The sequence below is a fragment of the Euleptes europaea genome, chromosome 3 (genome assembly GCF_029931775.1).
Source record: "Euleptes europaea isolate rEulEur1 chromosome 3, rEulEur1.hap1, whole genome shotgun sequence".
Classification (NCBI taxonomy): domain Eukaryota; kingdom Metazoa; phylum Chordata; class Lepidosauria; order Squamata; family Sphaerodactylidae; genus Euleptes; species Euleptes europaea.
Window position 1 is genome coordinate 15777427 of NC_079314.1, and position 19565 is coordinate 15796991.

Below are 19565 nucleotides of genomic sequence, written 5' to 3' on the forward strand. Positions count from 1 at the left end.
GGGAGGGACCTCAGTAGGGCGTAATGGCATACAGTCCACCTTCCAAAGTAGCCATTTTCTCCAGGGGAAGTGGAATAAATGCTTTAAATAAATACATAAATAAATAAGGCATCCATGTAGTCTGGAGAGCAGCTGTAATTCCAGGAGATCTCCAGCCCCCACCCGGAGGCTGCCAATCCTAGTAGCTGACACTTTAAACAAGCTTTTATTCTACTTTATGGAAGCTTATGCTACAATAAATAAATACTAATCTTTCAGAGGCCACAGGACTCCCGTTTATTTCAAGTTATCTTTTTTTCTTAACAATCCTGCAGTTTGGGAGCATTCGGCATGAAATAGGGGGAGGGATCTCATAGGGTGAGAGGGAAAGCTGTTTGAATGTTTACAGCCCAACAAGCCAGATCATAACGTTCTGAATCTTCAAGGGAACATCACACTCCGTTCTTCCCCAACTCGTGGACCCCGTTCCAGTCGAGATAACCGAAGGAGCAAGGAACGCTTTGTCCTCCACAAATCCTTCCAGGCCTTCACCCCCATAGGAGACGACAGGAGACATCTCACACTGAATTGGCAAGTCATTGACATCCTTCAGGCAGGGAATGGCAGGGAGGCGGGTCCCGTTTTCATCCTCAAAGTGGCCACCAGCGTTGAGGACCCAGAGGTGGGGCACCTGCAACGGTCCGTTTTTCTGACTTGCAACATTTAAGCTGTTATCGCACTAGGTATTCCCAGTGATGTATTAAGAGTTTGAAAATGTCATAAGAAATACTGTTCACACTTTGGCTGTTACCGCACTAGGAATTCCCAGCGACGTATCAAGAGTTTGGAAATGTTATAAGAAACAGCGCTTTAAAAGAGTTTTTGGGTGCCACGGCTAAACAATGGTTGGAAGACGTCTTCACAGCTAAAGGGGCCAAACAAAGTGCGAACAGTATTTTTTATAACAGTTTCAAACTCTTAATACATCGGTGGGAATACATAGAAAGTGCGAACAGTATTTTTTATAACATTTCCAAGCTCTTAATACATCGCTGGGAATACCTAGTGCGGTAACAGCCTTTGTTTGGCCCCTTTAGCAGTGAAGACGTCTTCCAACCATTTTTTTAGCCGTGGCATCCCCTTTTAAAGCGATGCTTTTTATAACATTTCCAAACTCTTGATACATTGCTGGGAATAACTGCCTTGGAGAGATTATGGACTGAGAATTCTCCAAAGCTTTGCTTTTGGCTGTGATTCACAGCATCATAACTCTCCCTGCTTTATCTTGCCAGAAATAGGCTGACCATATTTCCTTGAGACAAAAACGGGACCTTTGGATGGCAAAAACGGGACAGGGGTTATGTAACATAAAAGGCTTTCACCTCTTCCAACTTTTGATAATACAATGTTATTTCCAGGACCGCAGGTCCTCTGCTTCTCTAATCAGGTAACCAGCAAATTAATTGACCTGTATGAATCTTTCTATCCTTTATTGAAAAAGGGAAAGGTTCTTTTTTATTAAACAAGACCATATACAACAGAGACATTCTGCACCCCGCCCTCCTCAGGCTCTGCCCCCCAAAATCTCCCGCCGATGGCGAAGAGGGACCTGGCAACCCTATTTGTTTGAAACTCTCGCTGCTGCTCCGGGTCCAAAGAAAGAAGGGGAGCCGCTGACGCGGTTGAAACGGCCTCAACCGCCGACGCCGGGGTTACCGCGCTTTGTATTCCCACCGATGTATTAAGAGTTTGAAAATGTTCAAAAAACATCGCTTTAAAAGGGTTTTTGGATACCACGGCTTATAAATGGTCGGAAGACGTCTTCACAGCTAAAGGGGCCAAACAAAGGTTACCGCACTTTGTATTCCCAGTGATGTATTAAGAGTTTGAAAACGTTGTAAAAAAACATCGCTTTAAAAGGGTTTTTGGATACCACGGCTTATAAATGGTCGGAAGACATCTTCACAGCTACAGGGGCCAAACAAAGCGCAAACAGTGTTTTTTATAACGTTTTCAAACTCTTAATACATCGCTGGGAATACATAGAAAGTGCGAACAGTATTTTTTATAACGTTTTCAAACACTTAACACATCGCTGGGAATACATAGAAAGTGCGAACAGTATTTTTTATAACGTTTTCAAACTCTTAATACATCTCTGGGAATACAAGTGCGGTAACATTTGGCCCCTTTAGCTGTGAAGACGTCTTCCAGCCATTTTTTTAGCCATGGCATCCAAAAACCCTTTTAAAGCGATGTTTTTTACAACGTTTTCAAACCCTTAATACATCGCTGGGAATACAAAGTGCGGTAACCTAGGTATTCCCAGCGATGTATTAAGAGTTTGAAAACGCTGTAAAAAACATCGCTTTAAAAGGGTTTTTGGATACCACGGCTTATCAATGGCCGCCTTCACAGCGAAAGACCCAAACAAAGTGCGAACAGTGTTTTTTATAACGTTTTCAAACTCTTAATACATCGCTGGGAAGACAAGCGCAGCAACCCCGCCCTCGTGCTTCGGTAAGAACCCGACCGCCAAGGCGGTCTGCGGACACGCATGCGCAAGCCAGGGACTTTCCCCGCGGGGGGGAAAAATCACGTCATTCCCCTAGTGTCAGTTGTCTGGACTTTTCGCCTCAAGGGGCCCGCCTCCCCCGCCTAAAACTACAAATCCCAACAGGCTGCGCGGCGCCCTGCGTCGGCGCGCCGCGGCAACTCCATCTCCCGGCATGCCACGAGAAAGGGGCGGGGTTGAAAGGGGCGGTTGAAAGACGGTTGAAAGGGGCGGGCTTCTGCCGGGAAGGCGCCGGAGTTGAAGTTCCGCGGCCGCCATGGAGCGGAGCGGGCCGTTGCTGGCGCAGGAGCTGAGGCGCTGGGCGGCCGAGGAGATGAGGCTGCCGCCGGGCAAGATCCCCTCCGAGAGCGCCGCCCGCCGGTGGGTGAGACTTGGGGGCGGCTTCCTCCTTGCCTGGCCCGTTGGGGTCGGTTGGCGAGAGCGCCTCTGAGCATACGCCGAGTTCCTGGCGGCTCTTTTCTCTCTCGCAGGCTGTGGGTGGGTCTTAGGTCTTCTGTCCCTTGCCTTGTTTCAGATGGCCTTGCTTCCTTTAATAATAAGACACCTTATTATTCCTTTAATATTATTCCTTTAATAATAATAAGCGGGCGTCTTGGGACACTTAAAAAAAGCCCAAGCGCGTTTTATTCCAGGCTAAGGTTTGTGTGTGCGGGAATACATATGCATAAGGCCTAGATATTCATCATGACGACGAGTATTCATTTTGACTAGTAGCCATGGATAGCAATATCCTCCATGAACATGTCCACTCCCTCTTAAAACCTTCCAAGTTGGCAGCCATATCCTGGGGCGGGGAGTTCCACAGTTTAACTATGTGTCGTGGGAAGTATTTCTTCCCACAACAAAAGTCCCCGTTTCTTCTACTGCAGCTTCTCGCTTTTTATGTTACAAGCTTTTGTTTTTTTCATTTTATGTTATAAGGGTGTTTTTTTTTGAGGGGGTAGGGGCATCTTTCGGTCGGTTTCAGGTAGCTGGCTCAAGGTTGATTTACAGTGCATTCCTAAGGTGTATCTGAAGAAGTGAGCTGTGGCTCACAAAAGCTCATACCCTACCAGAAAATATTTTGTTAGTCTTTAAGGTGCTACTGGACTCTTGCCCTTTTTGACTACTACAAACAGACTAACACGGCTACCCACTGTGAATTTCCTAAGGAGAGTTACTCCAGTCTAAGCCCATTGAAATGAATGGGCTTTGAAAATCATTTTTTTAACGGGACCATTTAAAGGATACTCTTGGATCTAATCCCTTATTTATACTTTGTATTAATTTTTATATTCGGTATTGATTTAATAATGTTGGATAAGATAAGAACAGGGTAATTAAAATAATATTGGGATTAGTGCCGTTAGCAAAGGTTTATACAATTCATTTTTAGATGGAAGAGTGAGGGTGGAAGTCACTTTATTGTTAAATTAGAGATATTACTTGGTTTTTTTATTATTACTATTATATTGTTTGTTGATATATTAAATGAAGAAAATAAAAAATTATTATAAAAAGAAATGAATGGGCTTTGGCTGTTACCGCACTAGGTATTCCCAGCGACGTATTAAGAGTTTGAAAATGTTATAAAAAATACTGTTCGCACTTTGTTTGGCCCCTTTAGCTGTGAAGACGTCTTCCAGCCATTTTTTAGCCGTGGCATCCAAAAACTCTTTTAAAGCGCTGTTTCTTATAACATTTCCAAATTCTTGATACATCGCTGGGAATACCTAGTGCGGTAACAGCCTTTGACTGGAGTAACTCTCCTTAGGAATGCACTGTTAGCCTTCCATCCTTCCGAGGTCGGTAAAAAGAGTACCCAGCTTGCTGGGATTGTCTCATCGTAGGGTTTTCAAGGTAAAGGTTGGTCAGAAGTGGTTTACCAGGGCCTTCTTCTGCACAGTACTAACCAGGGTTAGCCGTAGTGGCACGGCCGTTGTCTACGAAAGATCCTCCGCCAGTGTCACCTTCCACTACTGCTGCTGCCCAGTAGCTAACCTTCAGGGATTCCTCTGCCCCCATCCCCATTGGAACTGCCTGTTTTCTTCTGGGGATGTGGCCATTGATCCTTTAAGGGGGTGAATGCATCTTCGTCTGGTGTCTCAGCTGTGACCATTCCGTCTTGAGTGACTCTGCTAGGAGTTTAGTCTCTTGATAGAGTCTAGACCCCTTATGGTATTGCTCTCAGCTTCCCTGACACACACAAACCCCCTCACCACGTTAAGGTGTGCCTCCAGAAAATCTGAGCAAGGCTTTCAAAGATAGGACATTTTGGAGGACTTTCATTGATAGGGTCGCCATGAGTCGGAAGCAACTTGACGGCACTTGACTTCATACACACACACACACACACACACACACACACAGCTTGCTGGGGTAAAGTGTAGATGACTGGGGAAGGCCATGGCAAACCACCCCATAAAACACAGGGCACTTTTACACCTGCTGAATAATGCACTTTCAATCCACTTTCAGTGCACTATAACGATAGTTTGCAAGTGGATTTTGCCATTTCACACAGTAAAATCCAGCTTCAACGTGCATTGAAAATGGATTGAAAGTGCATTAGTCAGCAGATGTGAAAGTGCCATAGTCTGCCTAGAAAACGTTGGGACGTGATGTCACCCCATTGCTTGCACAGGGGACTACCTTTACCTTTGTGTTTATAAAGTGCTGTCAAGTCACAGCCGACTTATGGCGACCCCTTATAGGGTTTTCATGGCAAGAGACTTAACAGAGGTGGTTTGCCAGTGCCTTCCTCTGCACAGCAACCCTGGACTTCCTTGGTGGTCTCCCATCCAAATACTAACCAGGGCTGACCCTGCTTAGCTTCTGAGATCTGACGAGATCAGGCTAGCCTGGGCCATCCAGGTCAGGGCTACCTTTACCTTTAGAGGCCTCTTATTCCACTGTAAGTTTCATTGCCTAGGTGAGCCTCTTCCTCAGATGCAATGGGGCATATCCTTACTTGCAGTCATTTGAAGTAGGCCTTTGAAAAAGAGAGAAGGAGGTTTCTTTGGGTATTAAAAAACCCCTACCTAGAACCATTGAAAATCCAAATCCCCCACATGAAATGATTGTAGATCCTCACTGTGTATGACTATCATGTTGGGAGAGAGTCTTACAGATACTGTGGGCCACTACAAAATCAAATAAGCCAGTTCTATATTAAATCAAGCTTGCATTCTCCCGAGAAGCTAAAATGACTAAACTGAGGCTATTGTACTTTGGTTACATTCTGAGAAGAGAAGGCTCAGTGGAAAAGACGATCATGCTAGGAAAAGTTGAAGACAGCAGAAAAAGAGGAAGTCCCAGCATGAGATGGATTGACTCCATCAAGGAAGCCATGGCGCTCAGTTTGCAAGCTGTTAACAATAGGACATGAATTCATAGGCCTGCGTGTGTGTAAAGTGCTGTCGAGTCACAGTTGACTAACAGTGACCCCAGCAAGGGGCTTTCAAGGCAAGCAATTAAGCAGAGGTGATTTGCCGTTGCCTTCCTCTGCAGAATCTTCCTTGGAGGTCTCCCTTTGGAGTACTGACCCTGCTTAGCATCTGAGATCTGATGACATCGGGCTATGCCATGCCACCTTCCCTCCCCTCCATAAGTGGGAGGACATTAATTCATAGATGAAGAGTTGGTTTTTATATGCTGACTTTCTCTACCACTTAAGGGAGACTCAAACCGGCTTACAATCACCTTCCCCTCCCCACAACAGACACCATGGGAGGTAGGTGGGGCTGAGAAAGCTCTAACAGAGCTGTGACTTACCTAAAGTCACCCAGCTGGCTTCGTGTGTAGGAGTGGGGAAACAAATCCAGTTCACCAGATTAGCGTCCACTGCTCATGTGGAGGAGTGGGGAATCAAACCTGGTTCTCCAGATCAGAGTCCACCGCTCCAAACCACCGCTCTTAACCACTACACCACTGACTCTCATAGGGATCGCCATAAGTTGCAAGTGACTTGATAGCACACACTTGTGGGGGTAGCATTGGGGATTTTCCCCCCAGGAAAGTTTTTTCCTCAATACCTTTATAACAACATGACTATATAGTGACAAAGCACTTGCTTTGCTTGAAGATCCCCACTGTGTTTTCCATTGTAGGGGTATGAAAATAATAAATGTATGGAGGGAAATCCATGTGGATATTTTTTTTTTTTGCCTATATTCTCTCTTTCTTGGTCCCTTTCCTTAGGATGTGCTCAGGTCAATGTGCCGAGATCTGGAACTACGTCATCCGCCACGTTCGCCACCAGAGGTAAGATACTGGGGGGAGGAGGGAGAGCTGGGTTCAGATGTGGTGTATCTTTGGCACCTCCTGGCTGCAGTATGGGCCTGATTTAATCATGATAACTGCCACGCAAGAAAAGCTCACCTGTCCACTGTCGCACGGCTCAGTGCCTCCTTTAAACTGGGCCTCTAGCCATGCGAAGCAGTTTTAATTGTGATGTGGCATGGGTACATCCTTGTTACCCATCAGCATCCTGTTGAAAGGACCTTATAGTGTAGAAGTTCTCTGTTCTCCTCTTGGGAATTTTCCTGAACTTAAAAGCCCCAGTCACTTCTAAAGAATGTACTTTATCCGCTACTATCTCTCCCTACTTAATTGTGCATGCCAGGCTCGTGTTTAAAAATCTAATAAAATAAAAATAAAATAAACAGAAAGGGGCATGGCTGGTTAAACAAAAATAGCAACCCGATGGCCTCTTAAGTGAGAAGTATCTGCTTTTCCTCTTTGGTTAGCTGTTGTGAAAGCAGCTGCCGGTCTGAGTAGACAATACTGACTTTGATGGACCAAGGGTCTGATTCAGTATAAGGCGGCTTCATGTGTTCATGTGTGCCAAGTGGCCTGTGGTTTCTTGTGAAATAAGTTGGGCTCTGCTATCCTATATGTTTCCCCCATGCACACCATTTCGATTTTGTGTGTTTCTGTTGTAGGAACGTGAAGAAGATTCGGGGGAACTTGCTATGGTATCCTTTCTTTTTTCCTTGGAAAGCTTTCTGCTGAGACGGCTCCCCCTTGTCGTCGGCTGTCAAATGGTAGGCAGGCATTCTTTAAGTGACACTTTCTCCTCTGCTTTGGAAAGTTTTACCATAGAGATGGCTTGAGCCACCGTAGCCGATGAAAAATTGTTTTGTTACCTTGACCAGATCTTTCCTCGCTTAGGTATCAGCAAATGGACGAGACTGAGGTAAGCAAGAGAGCGTTAGGTGAAGGGGGTGTTTGCTAATTTGTTGGGGGGCAGTGATTCTCAGAATCAAAGGGGATTTCCTATCCCCCTTCCAAAGGGTAACAGAGATTCAAAGTCCTGGGAGTAGAAAAGAGCGAGAGTTCAGTAGCACCTTAAAAACTGACAGAATTTCAGGCAGGGTATGAGCTTTTGTGAGCCACTGAAGAAGTGAGCTGTGGCTCACGAAAGCTCTCACCCTGCCAGAAATTTATTTATTTAATTTATTTTTTGAATTTATAACCCACCCTCATCCCCAGCAAACCAGGCTCAGGGTGGCTAACAATAATTAAATCATAAATACATCAAATATAGATCAAGTACATTCTTAAAACCATAATCATTAAAACTATTTAAAACCCTAAACAGATGGCCGAACTAGACCTAGACGCCACAGCAGTAAATGTCAGCAGATCAGCCCCCCCCCCCAGATTTCAAAGTGGGGGGCGGGATGGGGAGGCCAGTAAAGATGGATATTCTTGCGGCTGTCCTCAGGTATAGGCCTGGCGGAATAGCTCCGTTTTACAGGCCCTGCGGAACTCCTTAAGGTCCCGCAGGGCCCTGATGTTACTAGGAAGGCTATTCCACCAGGCCGGGGCCGAAAAAGCCCTGGCCCCTGTTGAGGACAGCCGCACATTCCGTTAGTCTTTAAGGTGCAGAATTAAGTACCCAAAGGTTAAGAAAAAATCAACATCCAAGGCCAAAGATTATACAATGTAACGGTTATATCAATATAAAATACGTGTATGTTTATTACAGGTAAAAATCAATAACATGTATAAGGCCCTGCAATAACCTGCCGAACCAACATATTCATGTAAACGTACAACACAAATGGACATAAAATCACAGAATTAGACTTTGACCCAAACACATTTTAACTAAATGGCCTTCAGTGGTCAAAACAATCACAGTTCTAGACTAAAAATGTACATGACTTTCTAAAAATCTTTAGATAACTGTAGGTATAATAATAATTTATTAGGTCTATGACCGCAGTCTTGGACCAAGGAAAGAGGGAGGGGAACACGAAGGATAGGAAACAGTAAACATAGTAAACATAAGACAATATTAAATTAACACTGCTAAAAACCAGGCATCAGCCCGATAGATAAAATTCCTGGCTAAAATAAACTAGGGGCGGAGTGAACTGACTAAAAGGTGCCAGAGGTAGGCATTGAAAGTTCTTTCTTCTTAAGTGCAGCCACTCTGGCCAAAAAACGAGTCACATTCGATGTTACCAAACCATTGTTTAAGTCGCCAAGCAAAAATGGCAACACCCAGGCATGTGAACGGAGGTTCAAGCTAGTAAGAATTGGAGCAATAAAAACCTCTCTGTCCTGAGACCAGCGAGGACAACGGAGCATCAAGTGGTCCAAAGTTTCAATTTCGCCCGTATTGCGTAAGCAGAGATGATCTGGGTAAGGTATCCCACTAAATCTGCCCAACATGACCATAGATGGAAAGGCATTTAGACGAGCTAAAAGGAAAGCCCGACAATGTGAAGAAATTGGAACCGTAGTATGGCAATCTGGAAGCTTCTCAGGAGGAGGGAGCCCCAACACCAAACCGGAACAAGTACCGTATATACTCGCGTATAAGCCGAGTTTTTCAGCCCCAAAAAAGGGCTGAAAAAGCCGAACTCGGCTTATACGCGGGTCAATACGGGAGGGGAGGGGAGGAGGGAGGAGGGAACTTACTGCCGCTGCCGGTCCCACGCCGCTTCCTGCTGCCAAGAGCGGCCTGGGGCGGCCTCCTGCAGCTGCAGGGAGGCTGCCCCGGCCCTCGCCCGCCCTCGCCGCCGCTGCTGGCGGCCGAGGGCGGCCTGGGGCGGCTGCCCCGGCCCTCGCCGCCGCTGCTGGCGGCCGAGGGCGGCCTGTGGCGGCTGCCCCGGCCCTCGCCAGGCCTCGCCGCCGCTGCTGGCGGCCGAGGGCGGCTGCCCCGGCCCTCGCCCGCCCTCGCCGCCGCTGCTGGCGGCCGAGGGCGGCCTGGGGCGGCTGCCCCGGCCCTCGCCCACCCTCGCCGCCGCTGCTGGCGGCCGAGGGCGGCCTGGGGCGGCTGCCCCGGCCCTCGCCAGGCCTCGCCGCCGCTGCTGGCGGCCGAGGGTGGCCTGGGGCGGCTGCCCCGGCCCTCGCCCGCCCTCGCCGCCGCTGCTGGCGTCCGAGGGCGGCCTGGGGCGGCTGCAGGGAGGCTGCCCCGGCCCTCGCCCGGTTGTGTCGCCGCCGCCGCCAGGCCCGCGCCGCTTGCTGCCAGGAGCCCAGGTAAGCCTGCGGGGGGGGGGGGAGGGGTTATAAGCCGACCCTCGGCTTATACGCGGGTGCCTAATTTTTCCCCATTTTGGGGGAGAAATTAGGCACCTCGGCTTATACGCGGATCGGCTTATACACGGGTATATACGGTACGTCTGGCCCTCACAACTGGGCTAGCCCAATCTAACTCCTTCAGCCTCTTCAAAATTGCCACTGATTGAGATGGCACAAGATTATCAGAGGGAGTAGAAATTGGAAGTCCCAGTACTTTTAATTTTTGCGCTAGAAGAGTCAGCCAAGGGTTGGGGGCCGAATCCTTGAGAATAAGATGGAGAAACTCCGCCTGGGACAGAAGGTTAGTGTCGGACAACTTGAACCTAAGCTTAATTGCTCTCTTCCACACACGTGCCTCAAGCGAGGGTTGGGCCAATTCCATGTGGAGGGCTGTCCCAGCAAGACACCTGGGAGTTCCAGTAATTCTCCTGAGAAAGTTGTTCAAGTGAGAATCTAATTTCTCATCAACACCGGAAATCCAAATGTCTGCTCCGTACAGAATTTGGGAGACCACCTTCGCATTAAACACTTCAATGGTGGACGGAATGTGCTTGGCCCCCTTGGTTCGAAAAAACTTCTCCCCCATTGCAGCAGTGGATCTTGATGTCTTCTTCACATGATCCAACTGTAGGTATGTTGTGTTCTGCAAGACCTCCTCTTCTGTTCTACACTTCCATACAAATGGGCAACTAATACCTGCCTGAGTTTTCTTCTTCATTGAGATATTATATTTCAGCCTACCATAGATAGTTGTCAAAATATCATAGTCATAAAGATGTCTCAAACTATTGTCGAAGGCTTTCATGGTCAGAGTTCATCAGTTCTTGTAGGTTATCCGGGGTGTGTGACTATTTGCTTTCCTGATGTTTCGCCAGCAGTTGTGGCAGGCATCTTCAGAGGAGTAGCACTGAAGGACAGTGTCTCTCAGTGTCAAAGTGTGTTGGAAGAGTAATATATATAGTCAGAAGGGGGTTGAGTTTGAGCTGAACCATTGTCCTGCAAAAGTATCAAAGGTAATGTGCAGGACAGTGACTCAGCTCGAACTCAACCCCCTTCTGACAATATATATTACTCTTCCAACACACTTTGACACTGAGAGACACTGTCCTTCAGTGTTACCCCTCTGAAGATGCCTGACACAGCTGCTGGCGAAATGTCAGGAAAGAAAATACCAAGACCACGGTCACACAGCCCGGATAACCTACAAGAACTGATGTCTTAAACTGTTTATAACTGGAGCAGTTATAAACTATTGAGGTTAAGATATTTGAAGGAGTGAGGTGTGACCCACGAAATCTCATACCCTGCCAGAGATTTTGTTCGCCTTTAAGGTGCTCCTGGACTCTTGCTCTTTTCTACTGCTACAGGCAGACTAATATGGGAGGTGGGCACAGAGATAGACAATTCCAGGCGAGACCTTGGTCTATTGAAAGCCTTGAGAGACAAGGGCACAGAAGGTTTTGAGGGAGTTCTTCCCTGCGGATGCGCACCCCCCCTTTCTCCCCAGGGCAAACCCAGTGGCTCGGATTCGGAAAAGGAGCGCCGTAAGCAGCTGGTTCAGGGCATCGCCCGCCTGCGGGGAGAGCTGGAGCAGATCGACCTGCAGATCAAGTCGGCTCAGCGCGAGCTCGCAGCTGACGGTGAGTGGCAAGGTGCGGGTCCTGCTGGGAACCGGCCATCGGGCGCACGGTTGGATCAGGGAAGGCCCCAGAGATGGTATGGAGGGCAGGCCAAAGGATCCCTGGGTCTGTGTGTCCGCCTCTGGGAGAGGGGAGACTTCTGCTAACAGGTTAAGACCAGCAAGCCGGTGTGGTGCAGTGGTTTGGAGCGGTGGACTCTGATCTGGAGAACCGGGTTTGATTCCCCACTCCTCCACATGAGCGGCGGAGGCTAATCTGGGGAACTGGATTTGTTGCCCCACTCCTCCGCATGAAGCCAGCTGGGTGACCTTGGGCTAGTCTCTCTCAGCCCCACCTACCTCCCAGGGTGTCTGTTGTGGGGAGGGGAAGGTGATTGTAAACCGGTTTGATTCTCCCTTAAGTGGTAGAGATAGTCGGCATTTGAAAGCCAACTGTTCTTCTTCAAGCGGATCTGTGCCAGACCTAAGAAGGGTCATGTCCTTGGCACTGAACTGTTTGCTTTGAAAAAAAACTGAGATGGGGACAGGAAAGAACATCAGGATCCTATAGAACATCCTGGCCTTAAACGAGTTTAAGCATCATGTCTCCCTCCACCTGAAGCTCTTGGGAGCTATAGTTCAGTTCTTGCGCTAAGAATTGTCTCAGATCTCTACTCCCCTATGCAGTTGCTGCTTAGTGCTTGAAGGCCTTTGTGTAATACTGGAAAAACAAACGTTTTGCAGGATCAGCGCCAGCGTGGTGTAGTGGTAAAGCGTGATGGTTTGGAGCGGTGGAGTCTGATCTGGAGAACCGGGTTTGATTCCCCACTCCTCCACATGAGCGGTAGATGCAAATCTTGTGAACCAGGTTGGTTTCCCCACTCCTCCACATGAAGCCAGCTGGGTGACCTTGGGCTAGACACAGCTCTCCAAGTTCTCGCAGCCCCACCTACTTCACAGGGTGTCTGTTGTGGAGAGGGGAAGGGGATTGTAAGCCAGTTTGGGTCTTCCTTAAGCGGTGGAGAAAGTCGGCACATAAAAACTATTCTTTCAAATGATAGAGGAAGGGGAAAGTGTGCGAGAGGGGGAGGAGCTCTCGAAAGCACCTGGAGAAGAAAAGATGTCCTGCAGCCATGATCAAAATGCCTTCTGGCTTACAGGTTAGGAAGGCTCCCGCTCCTCCTGGCTTTCTGCAAACTGCGGGCAAAAGAATTATTCAAGACGGCTTTTTGCACCGGTTAAATGGGACTGTACTGTAACCAAATGATCAGAAAGCCACATTGGTGAAGGGTCATGGCCTATAATACTGCCACTGGAAGTATGCTCCAGACTAGGTAGTTCTACACTGCTTTGTTTCAGCTCTGCTTGAGATGTGTTTGTCTTCAGATTTCTGTAGTTCAGACTCTATTGTACTGTTCATTGGGTGTCCCAAACTGTTGATTATACATGACACATTGTAAGTCATCTGCTCTTTTTTAAAAAAAAAAATAATAAATTTTAATTTATTAAAATGATTAAAGGGAAGGGCCATAGCTCAGTGGTATAGAGCATCTGCTGGGCATGCAGAAGGTCCCAGGTTCAATCCCTGGCATCTCCAGCTAAAGGGACTAGGCAGGTAGGTGATGTGGAAGACCCCTGCCTGAGACCCTGGAGAGCCACTGCTGGTCTGAGTAGACAATACTGACTTTGATGGATCAAGGGTCTGATTCAGTATAAGGCGGCATGTGTGTGTTCAATTTATTTTAAAAAACCAAATACAATACAAGAGTCTAGAACAGAAATTACTAAACACACCAACAACAAAATATCCCAACACAAACTAACTGCACGTTCTAGACAAAAAACCCACATTCCATTTTTTAATGTGGAATTAAAGACGTTTGGCTGTGTAAAAGACAAGTATACTCTGACAGCTTCTCCAGCCACTCCTCTTTCTTTGGGATTATATTTTTCTTCCAATTTTGGGCAACTATTAACCTTGCCGATGTTGCGGCATGAAGCCCAAATTCATGGACTGGGCAGCTCTATGCCTCTTTGTTTAAGCTCTGTTTGAGATGTGTTTGTCTCCAGATTTCCGTAGTCCAGACTCCATTGTACTGTTGATTGGATGGGCCAAGCTGTTGATTATACATGACTTACTATGTGTCATCTGCCTTTTCTCTCCGCAAGAAAGACCGACTATAAATAACCTAATAATTATAATAGTCACTGGGGTGAGATTTCTGCTGCTCTCACAGTTGTTAAACGCCTTGCTGAAGCGAATTCGGCGTTCCTAAGCTGGCATGCCATCAGCGTGGAAAAGGCAAAGTAGTTTTGCAGGGAGCCAGCACTCGCTTTCCTAACCCCTTATAGCACCACCTGGCCTCCAGTGTCTTCTAAAATTTCTGACTCGTAGGCTCGAAGGTTTTCTTTGCAGCCGTAGGGGCTAGCCACTTGCTTTTCAAAAAAGAAGGCAGCCGTGCGGGTTCAGCACCTGTCCAGCGGTCATAGAAATGGGTAGAATGCTTGTGGTAGAACAGCGCGGTCTCTCTCTGGTCCCCGCAGAGGTCACTGCGGAGGTAGCCCAGGAGGAGATTCGTGACACCAAGCGCCGTACGTTGCTGCTGAAGGCCTACTCAGCCCGGGTCGCAGCGGAGCGCCAGCAGCTGAAGACATGGGCGGTGCAGGTCAAGGGGCGTCTGGAGCAGCTCCAAGAGATGGAGAGGTATGGGACCCCCCCCCGATCCTTGGGCTCTTCTGATTTCCCGGTATCACATTAGCCAGATATGGAGCTTTGGCATCAGCCGTCCTAGAAGGTAGATATAAAAAAATTCCTCTTTCTGAGTCTGCCCGTGCAATGGTGAAGAAATTGAGACCCGCGAACACGTCTTTTTATACTGCCCTCTCCATCATGAGTTAAGATCTAAGACTCTTCAAGAAATTCTAAGAAATAATACAGGGCTATCTGATAAAATTTGTATCCAATGACTACTGGAAGATAGTAACCCATAAACTTCAATATGTGTGGCCAAATTTTGCGCTGCTATGTAGATGTAATATGCAAATAGGTACAATTTGATAGATAAACGTTTTAGAAGCCAGCTTACTTACCTTTTTAGATATGGGATTTTATGGATATATTTAATTTTGTGGACTTTTGGATTGACTGATACTGTTTAATTACAAATTTATGTTACTCTTGATTAGATGTGTTCTATTTTTGGTCAAATGACCATGAAATAAAGATTGATTGATTTCCTGGCACAGGGGGGCTGTGTTTGTAGGCAATCAAATAGTGGAATGTAATGCCTACGGAAGTGGCGTTGGCCGTGAGCGTAAGACTGCTCGGAAATAGGGGGTGTGAAAGATTCACAGAGGAGAAGATCTGTAATGGCTACTCCCCGTGGTGGCTAAAGGGAACCTCCATGTTCAGCGGCAGGCAGTCCCTGCATAGCAGTGCGAGGAGGCATCATCAGGAAGATACCTTGGTCTCTCTGTGCCCTGGGGCACTGGTCTGATCCTGCAGCGCTGCTCTTAAGCGATGGGGTCCAAGAATTCCATAGGGCCTGCAAAAGTGAGGCATTCCACCAGGCCTTAAAGTTGAAGGCAGCAACGGTTCCATAAGATCTGGCGTCCCTGCCCCCCCCCACATGGTATTATGATATTATCTGGGGGGCACTGATTGTAGTTCTCAGCTTCTCTGGTTCTGTTCTCTACAGTGTGCCATTTAGTTTTGGAATTGCTTAATTGCTGACATGTTTAAATGATTACAGATATTGCAGAGCTTGAGAAGGTGCAGAAAAGGGCCACCAAAATGATCAGGGGGCTAGAGCAACTGCCCTATGAGGAGCAGTTAAATGCTTACGGCTGTTTAGCTTGGAAAGAAGGTGGGTAAGACATGATATAGAGATCTATAAAATCACGCATGGTGTGGAGAGAGAGGACAGGGAGAAAGAAGCTTTTCTCCCTCTCTCATAATACTAGAACGTGGGGTCATCTGCTGAAGCTGGAGGGTGAGAAATTCAAAACTGATAGAGGAAGTATTTCTTCACACAATGCATAGTTAAATTGTGGAACTCCCTGCCCCAGGATGTGGTGATTGCTGCCAACCTGGAAGGCTTTAAGAGGGGAGTGGACATGTTCATGGAGGAGAGGGCTATTCATGGCTACTAGTAAAAATGAATACAAGTCATGATGCATACCTATTCTCTCCAGGATCAGAGGAGCATGCCTATTATACTAGGTGCTGTGGAACGCAGGTAGGACAATGCTGCTGCAGTCGTCTTGTTTGTGGGCTTCCTAGAGGCCCCTGGTTGGCCACTGTGTGAACATACTGCTGGACTTGATGGGCCTTGGTCTGATCCAGCAGGGCCTTTCTTATGTTCTCATAGTTGGGTATAATTGTTACGTTTGATGTTGTTAGCCATCCTGAGCCCAGCTTTGGCCGGGGATAGAGGGAGGGGTAGAAATTTTTTAAAATAAAGAATTTGCTCTTTGTGTTGCCGTGTATGTTTAACGGTGGAAGAGAAGCTACCTCTCCTGCCATGTTGACGAAGGGCGGGCACTTCCTTCCTTTGCAGGAAGGCCAAGACGGTGGTGGCGTTGGGCGGCAGAAGAGCCCCTGAGGCAGGATTCCCCAGTTTGGAGCCTGAAGTTCTGGTGCGAGCTCTTGGTGTACTGGAGGGCCTGCGCCCGGTTTGCACAAGAAATTGTTGCTCTAACAAGCAGCTGTGCCTTGTCTTGAGGTCAAAAATTCCACTGGAGGGGACTGGCTGAGCGTAACCGGGGGGAGGGGGGGTCAAATGCAGTCAGGTTGTTCTGACAGAGGCCGGACCTGCTGCCATCCCGCAGTGTGGATCTTCAAGGAAGCCCTTCCCAGAACGGTGTGCGCACCGGAGGGCATTTCCCAGAACCCTCAGCGGTGAACCAGAGTTCCCTTGTGGCTGCTAAGGTGGGGGGGGGTTTCCCCTCTAGACAAGTCAGTACAGGGGGGACAGTAGGAAATGTTGAAAGTCGCTGCCCCAACCAAGCTTTGCATCTCCCTTGCTCTCCAGCGCGACGTCCAGGAAGCCTGCCGCCTGCGGTTCCTCTTCCTGAAGACCCTCTTTGAGCGCAGCGTGTCTGGGAACTTCCCGTAAGCCCCCCCCCCCCCGTGTGTCTGAATGGTCCTGGGTTGCCCAACCGTATTTTTGGCGGTCCTGAAAGCCCTTTCCCTCCATGTGTCTCTCTCAGCAGCGGGATGAGCGAAGAGCAGTTGAGCATGTCCTACCAACACTGGCTGAGCGTCGTGGAGGTAAGGGCCGGCCGGGAGCAAGAGACCTGTTTTTCTTTCCTCGAGACCGCATCCCAGGGGTCCCCAACCTTTTTGAGCCTGCGGGCCCCTTTAGAATTCTGATAACTGCACGGTCAGCCCAGCCACAATATGGCTGCCACAAAATGGCTGCCTCAGGAAGCGGAGCGAGACACAAATTGGCTGCCGCAGTGTACCTTCAGTCATACAGGAAAGGTCCTCATGCTGTGGGGGCAGCTCTTGCCAAAGCAACCTTTAAAAAAATCTGCACTGCTGATCAGAAGCCTTTCTGGGCAAACGCCCTACTTGGCCCTGCCCAGTTTCTAAAACCACTTAGCGGGCACCCCGGAAGGTGTCGGTGGGCACCCATGGGCACCGCATTGGGGAGAAACCAAACTCAAGAATACACTGTGCTGTATGGATGTCTAAACAAATCTAGCCACCTCAAAAAAAAAAAGAACCTAGGTTGTTTTTGCTAGTGTGCTACCATTCTATTATAACCTTAATCAAGTTACAATATCAAAGTTACAAGTTCTGTGGTTACTACCCTCCTGGATGAACCTGAGGAGGAAAATTTCAGTTCCCAACCTCCAGGGCTGGCCTGGAGGAAAAAAATTCTCTGTTGCCACCCTCCAGGAATTACCTGGAGAAAAGTGTGTCTGCCAGTCTCAAGGGCTTTCCTGGACTGAAATTCTGTGGTAGCCGACCTCCAGGGCTTGTGTTCTAGCAATAACAACCTATTATAATCTTTACCAAGGCTGCACATTGGATGGTGATATTTCTATACCATATATTCTTACTATAACTATAGTGCTCGACATAAACCAACTCAATGCTATACAAACAAAATCTCCCACCTAAACAAAGCTAACAGCATACAAAATAAGCAGTGCAACAATCTATTCAAAAAGCCTAGTACAAATGACACTGACACGCAATAAATATTGCAATTCTCCAGTACATAGCCTTTGGGGATTACTTTCCTGCAATAGAGAGAAGAGAATTACAGGATCTCTTAACCGCTTACCGTATATACCCGTGTATAAGCCGACCCACGTATAAGCCGAGGGGCCTAATTTCTCCCCAAAAATGGGAAAAAATTAGGCACCCGCGTATAAGCCGAGGGTCGGCTTATAACCCCTCCCCCCCCCCCCCGCAGGCTTACCTGGGCTCCCGGCAGCAAGCGGCGCGGGCCTCGCGGCGGCGGCGGCACAACCGGGCGAGGGCCGGGGCAGCCTCCCTGCAGCTGCAGAAGGCCGCCCCAGGCCGTGAGAAGCGGCGGCACGGCCGGGCAAGGGCCGGGGCAGCTGCCCCAGGCCACTCTCGGCCGCGAGAAGCAGCGGCGCGGCCGGGCAAGGGCCGGGGCAGCTGCCCCAGGCCACTCTCGGCCGCGAGAAGCAGCGGCGCGGCCGGGCGAGGACCGGGGCAGCCGCCCCAGGCCGCCCTCGGCCGCGAGAAGCGGCGGCGGGGCGAGGGCCGGGGCACCCTCCCTGCAGCTGCAGGAGGCCGCCCCAGGCCGCTCTTGGCAGCAGGAAGCAGCGTGGGCCCGGCGGCGGCGGCAGTAAGTTCCCCCCTCCCTCTTCCCCCCTCCCCCCTCCCCTACCGTATTGACCCGTGTATAAGCCGAGTTCGGCTTTTTCAGCCCTTTTTTGGAGCTGAAAAACTCGGCTTATACGCGAGTGTATACGGTACTTCACATATTTAGCTCACCCTGGGCTCATTAGCGAAACTGTTTCTTGTGAAGCCCTCTTTTCCTCATCGCTATGAACCTTTTTTGCCTGATTGGATAAATGAAGGACTATAACTTGCTCAACAATTGCTGTAATACTATATTATGTGTTGGGGAAGGCGCTGGCAAAGCACCCCGTAAACAAAGTCTGCCTAGTAAACGTCAGGATGTGATGTCACCCCATGGGTCAGGAATGACCTGGTTCTTGCACAGGGGACCTTTACCTTTAGTGTTATAGCGGCACTTGTATTTAGTATATTAACTGTGTGTCAGTGTTATAGCTGCATTTGTATGAGGCTTTTTGAATAGATTTTTGCACCACGTTGGGGAGCCCCGCCATATCCGATAACTCCGTGTCCTTCCCGCAGAAGCTCGCCGGTTCCCACCCACCTGCCCACATCCTCTCGGCGCTGGAGCACCTGGCACTCCAGAGCACCCGCCAGTTGCAGGAGCTCACAGATGGCATCGACATCCCTCGCGACGTGGAAGCACTGAAGTGGGTCCCACCCCAGGGCGGAGGGAGGCGACGCTCCTACCCCTTCCCGTCAGCGGGAATGAGATGATCTCAGACCCTTGCTGGGGTCCTCAGTTCTGCCTGTTCTCCCCCCGTGCCCAGGTTCCGCTACGCCAGCGCCCACCTGGAAGACGTCTCAGATGCGGTGGATGACCTGCCCTCCGTCCAGGGACTTATACAGGTGAGGACTTGGCCATTGCTGACTGGAGGGATAAAAAGTCCAATTGGCATGCGCTTGTTGGTGGTGGGCCCCAGAGGCAGCTTGCCTGCAGGCTATGTCTGAGAGCTTGTGTGATGTAGTAGTGAAGAGCGGTGGACTTTAATCTGGAGAACCGTGTTTGAGTTCCCACTACTACACATGAAGCC

At 48.8% G+C, this 19565-nt stretch overlaps 1 protein-coding gene across 1 annotated transcript in view; it reads left to right on the plus strand.

Annotated features, from left to right (window-relative positions):
- Nucleotides 1-2809: 2809 nt before the first annotated feature.
- HAUS5 (HAUS augmin like complex subunit 5) overlaps nt 2810-19565 on the plus strand; it is a 28451-nt gene continuing 11695 nt past the window's right edge. The window contains exons 1-11 of the mRNA XM_056847442.1: nt 2810-2914; nt 6734-6796; nt 7477-7509; nt 7706-7730; nt 11577-11709; nt 14232-14391; nt 16247-16325; nt 16721-16800; nt 16899-16959; nt 19054-19181; nt 19302-19380. Coding sequence (XP_056703420.1) covers nt 2811-2914; nt 6734-6796; nt 7477-7509; nt 7706-7730; nt 11577-11709; nt 14232-14391; nt 16247-16325; nt 16721-16800; nt 16899-16959; nt 19054-19181; nt 19302-19380 — 945 coding nt within the window. The 5' untranslated portion in view covers nt 2810. The remainder of the gene's footprint in view (nt 2915-6733; nt 6797-7476; nt 7510-7705; nt 7731-11576; nt 11710-14231; nt 14392-16246; nt 16326-16720; nt 16801-16898; nt 16960-19053; nt 19182-19301; nt 19381-19565) is intronic.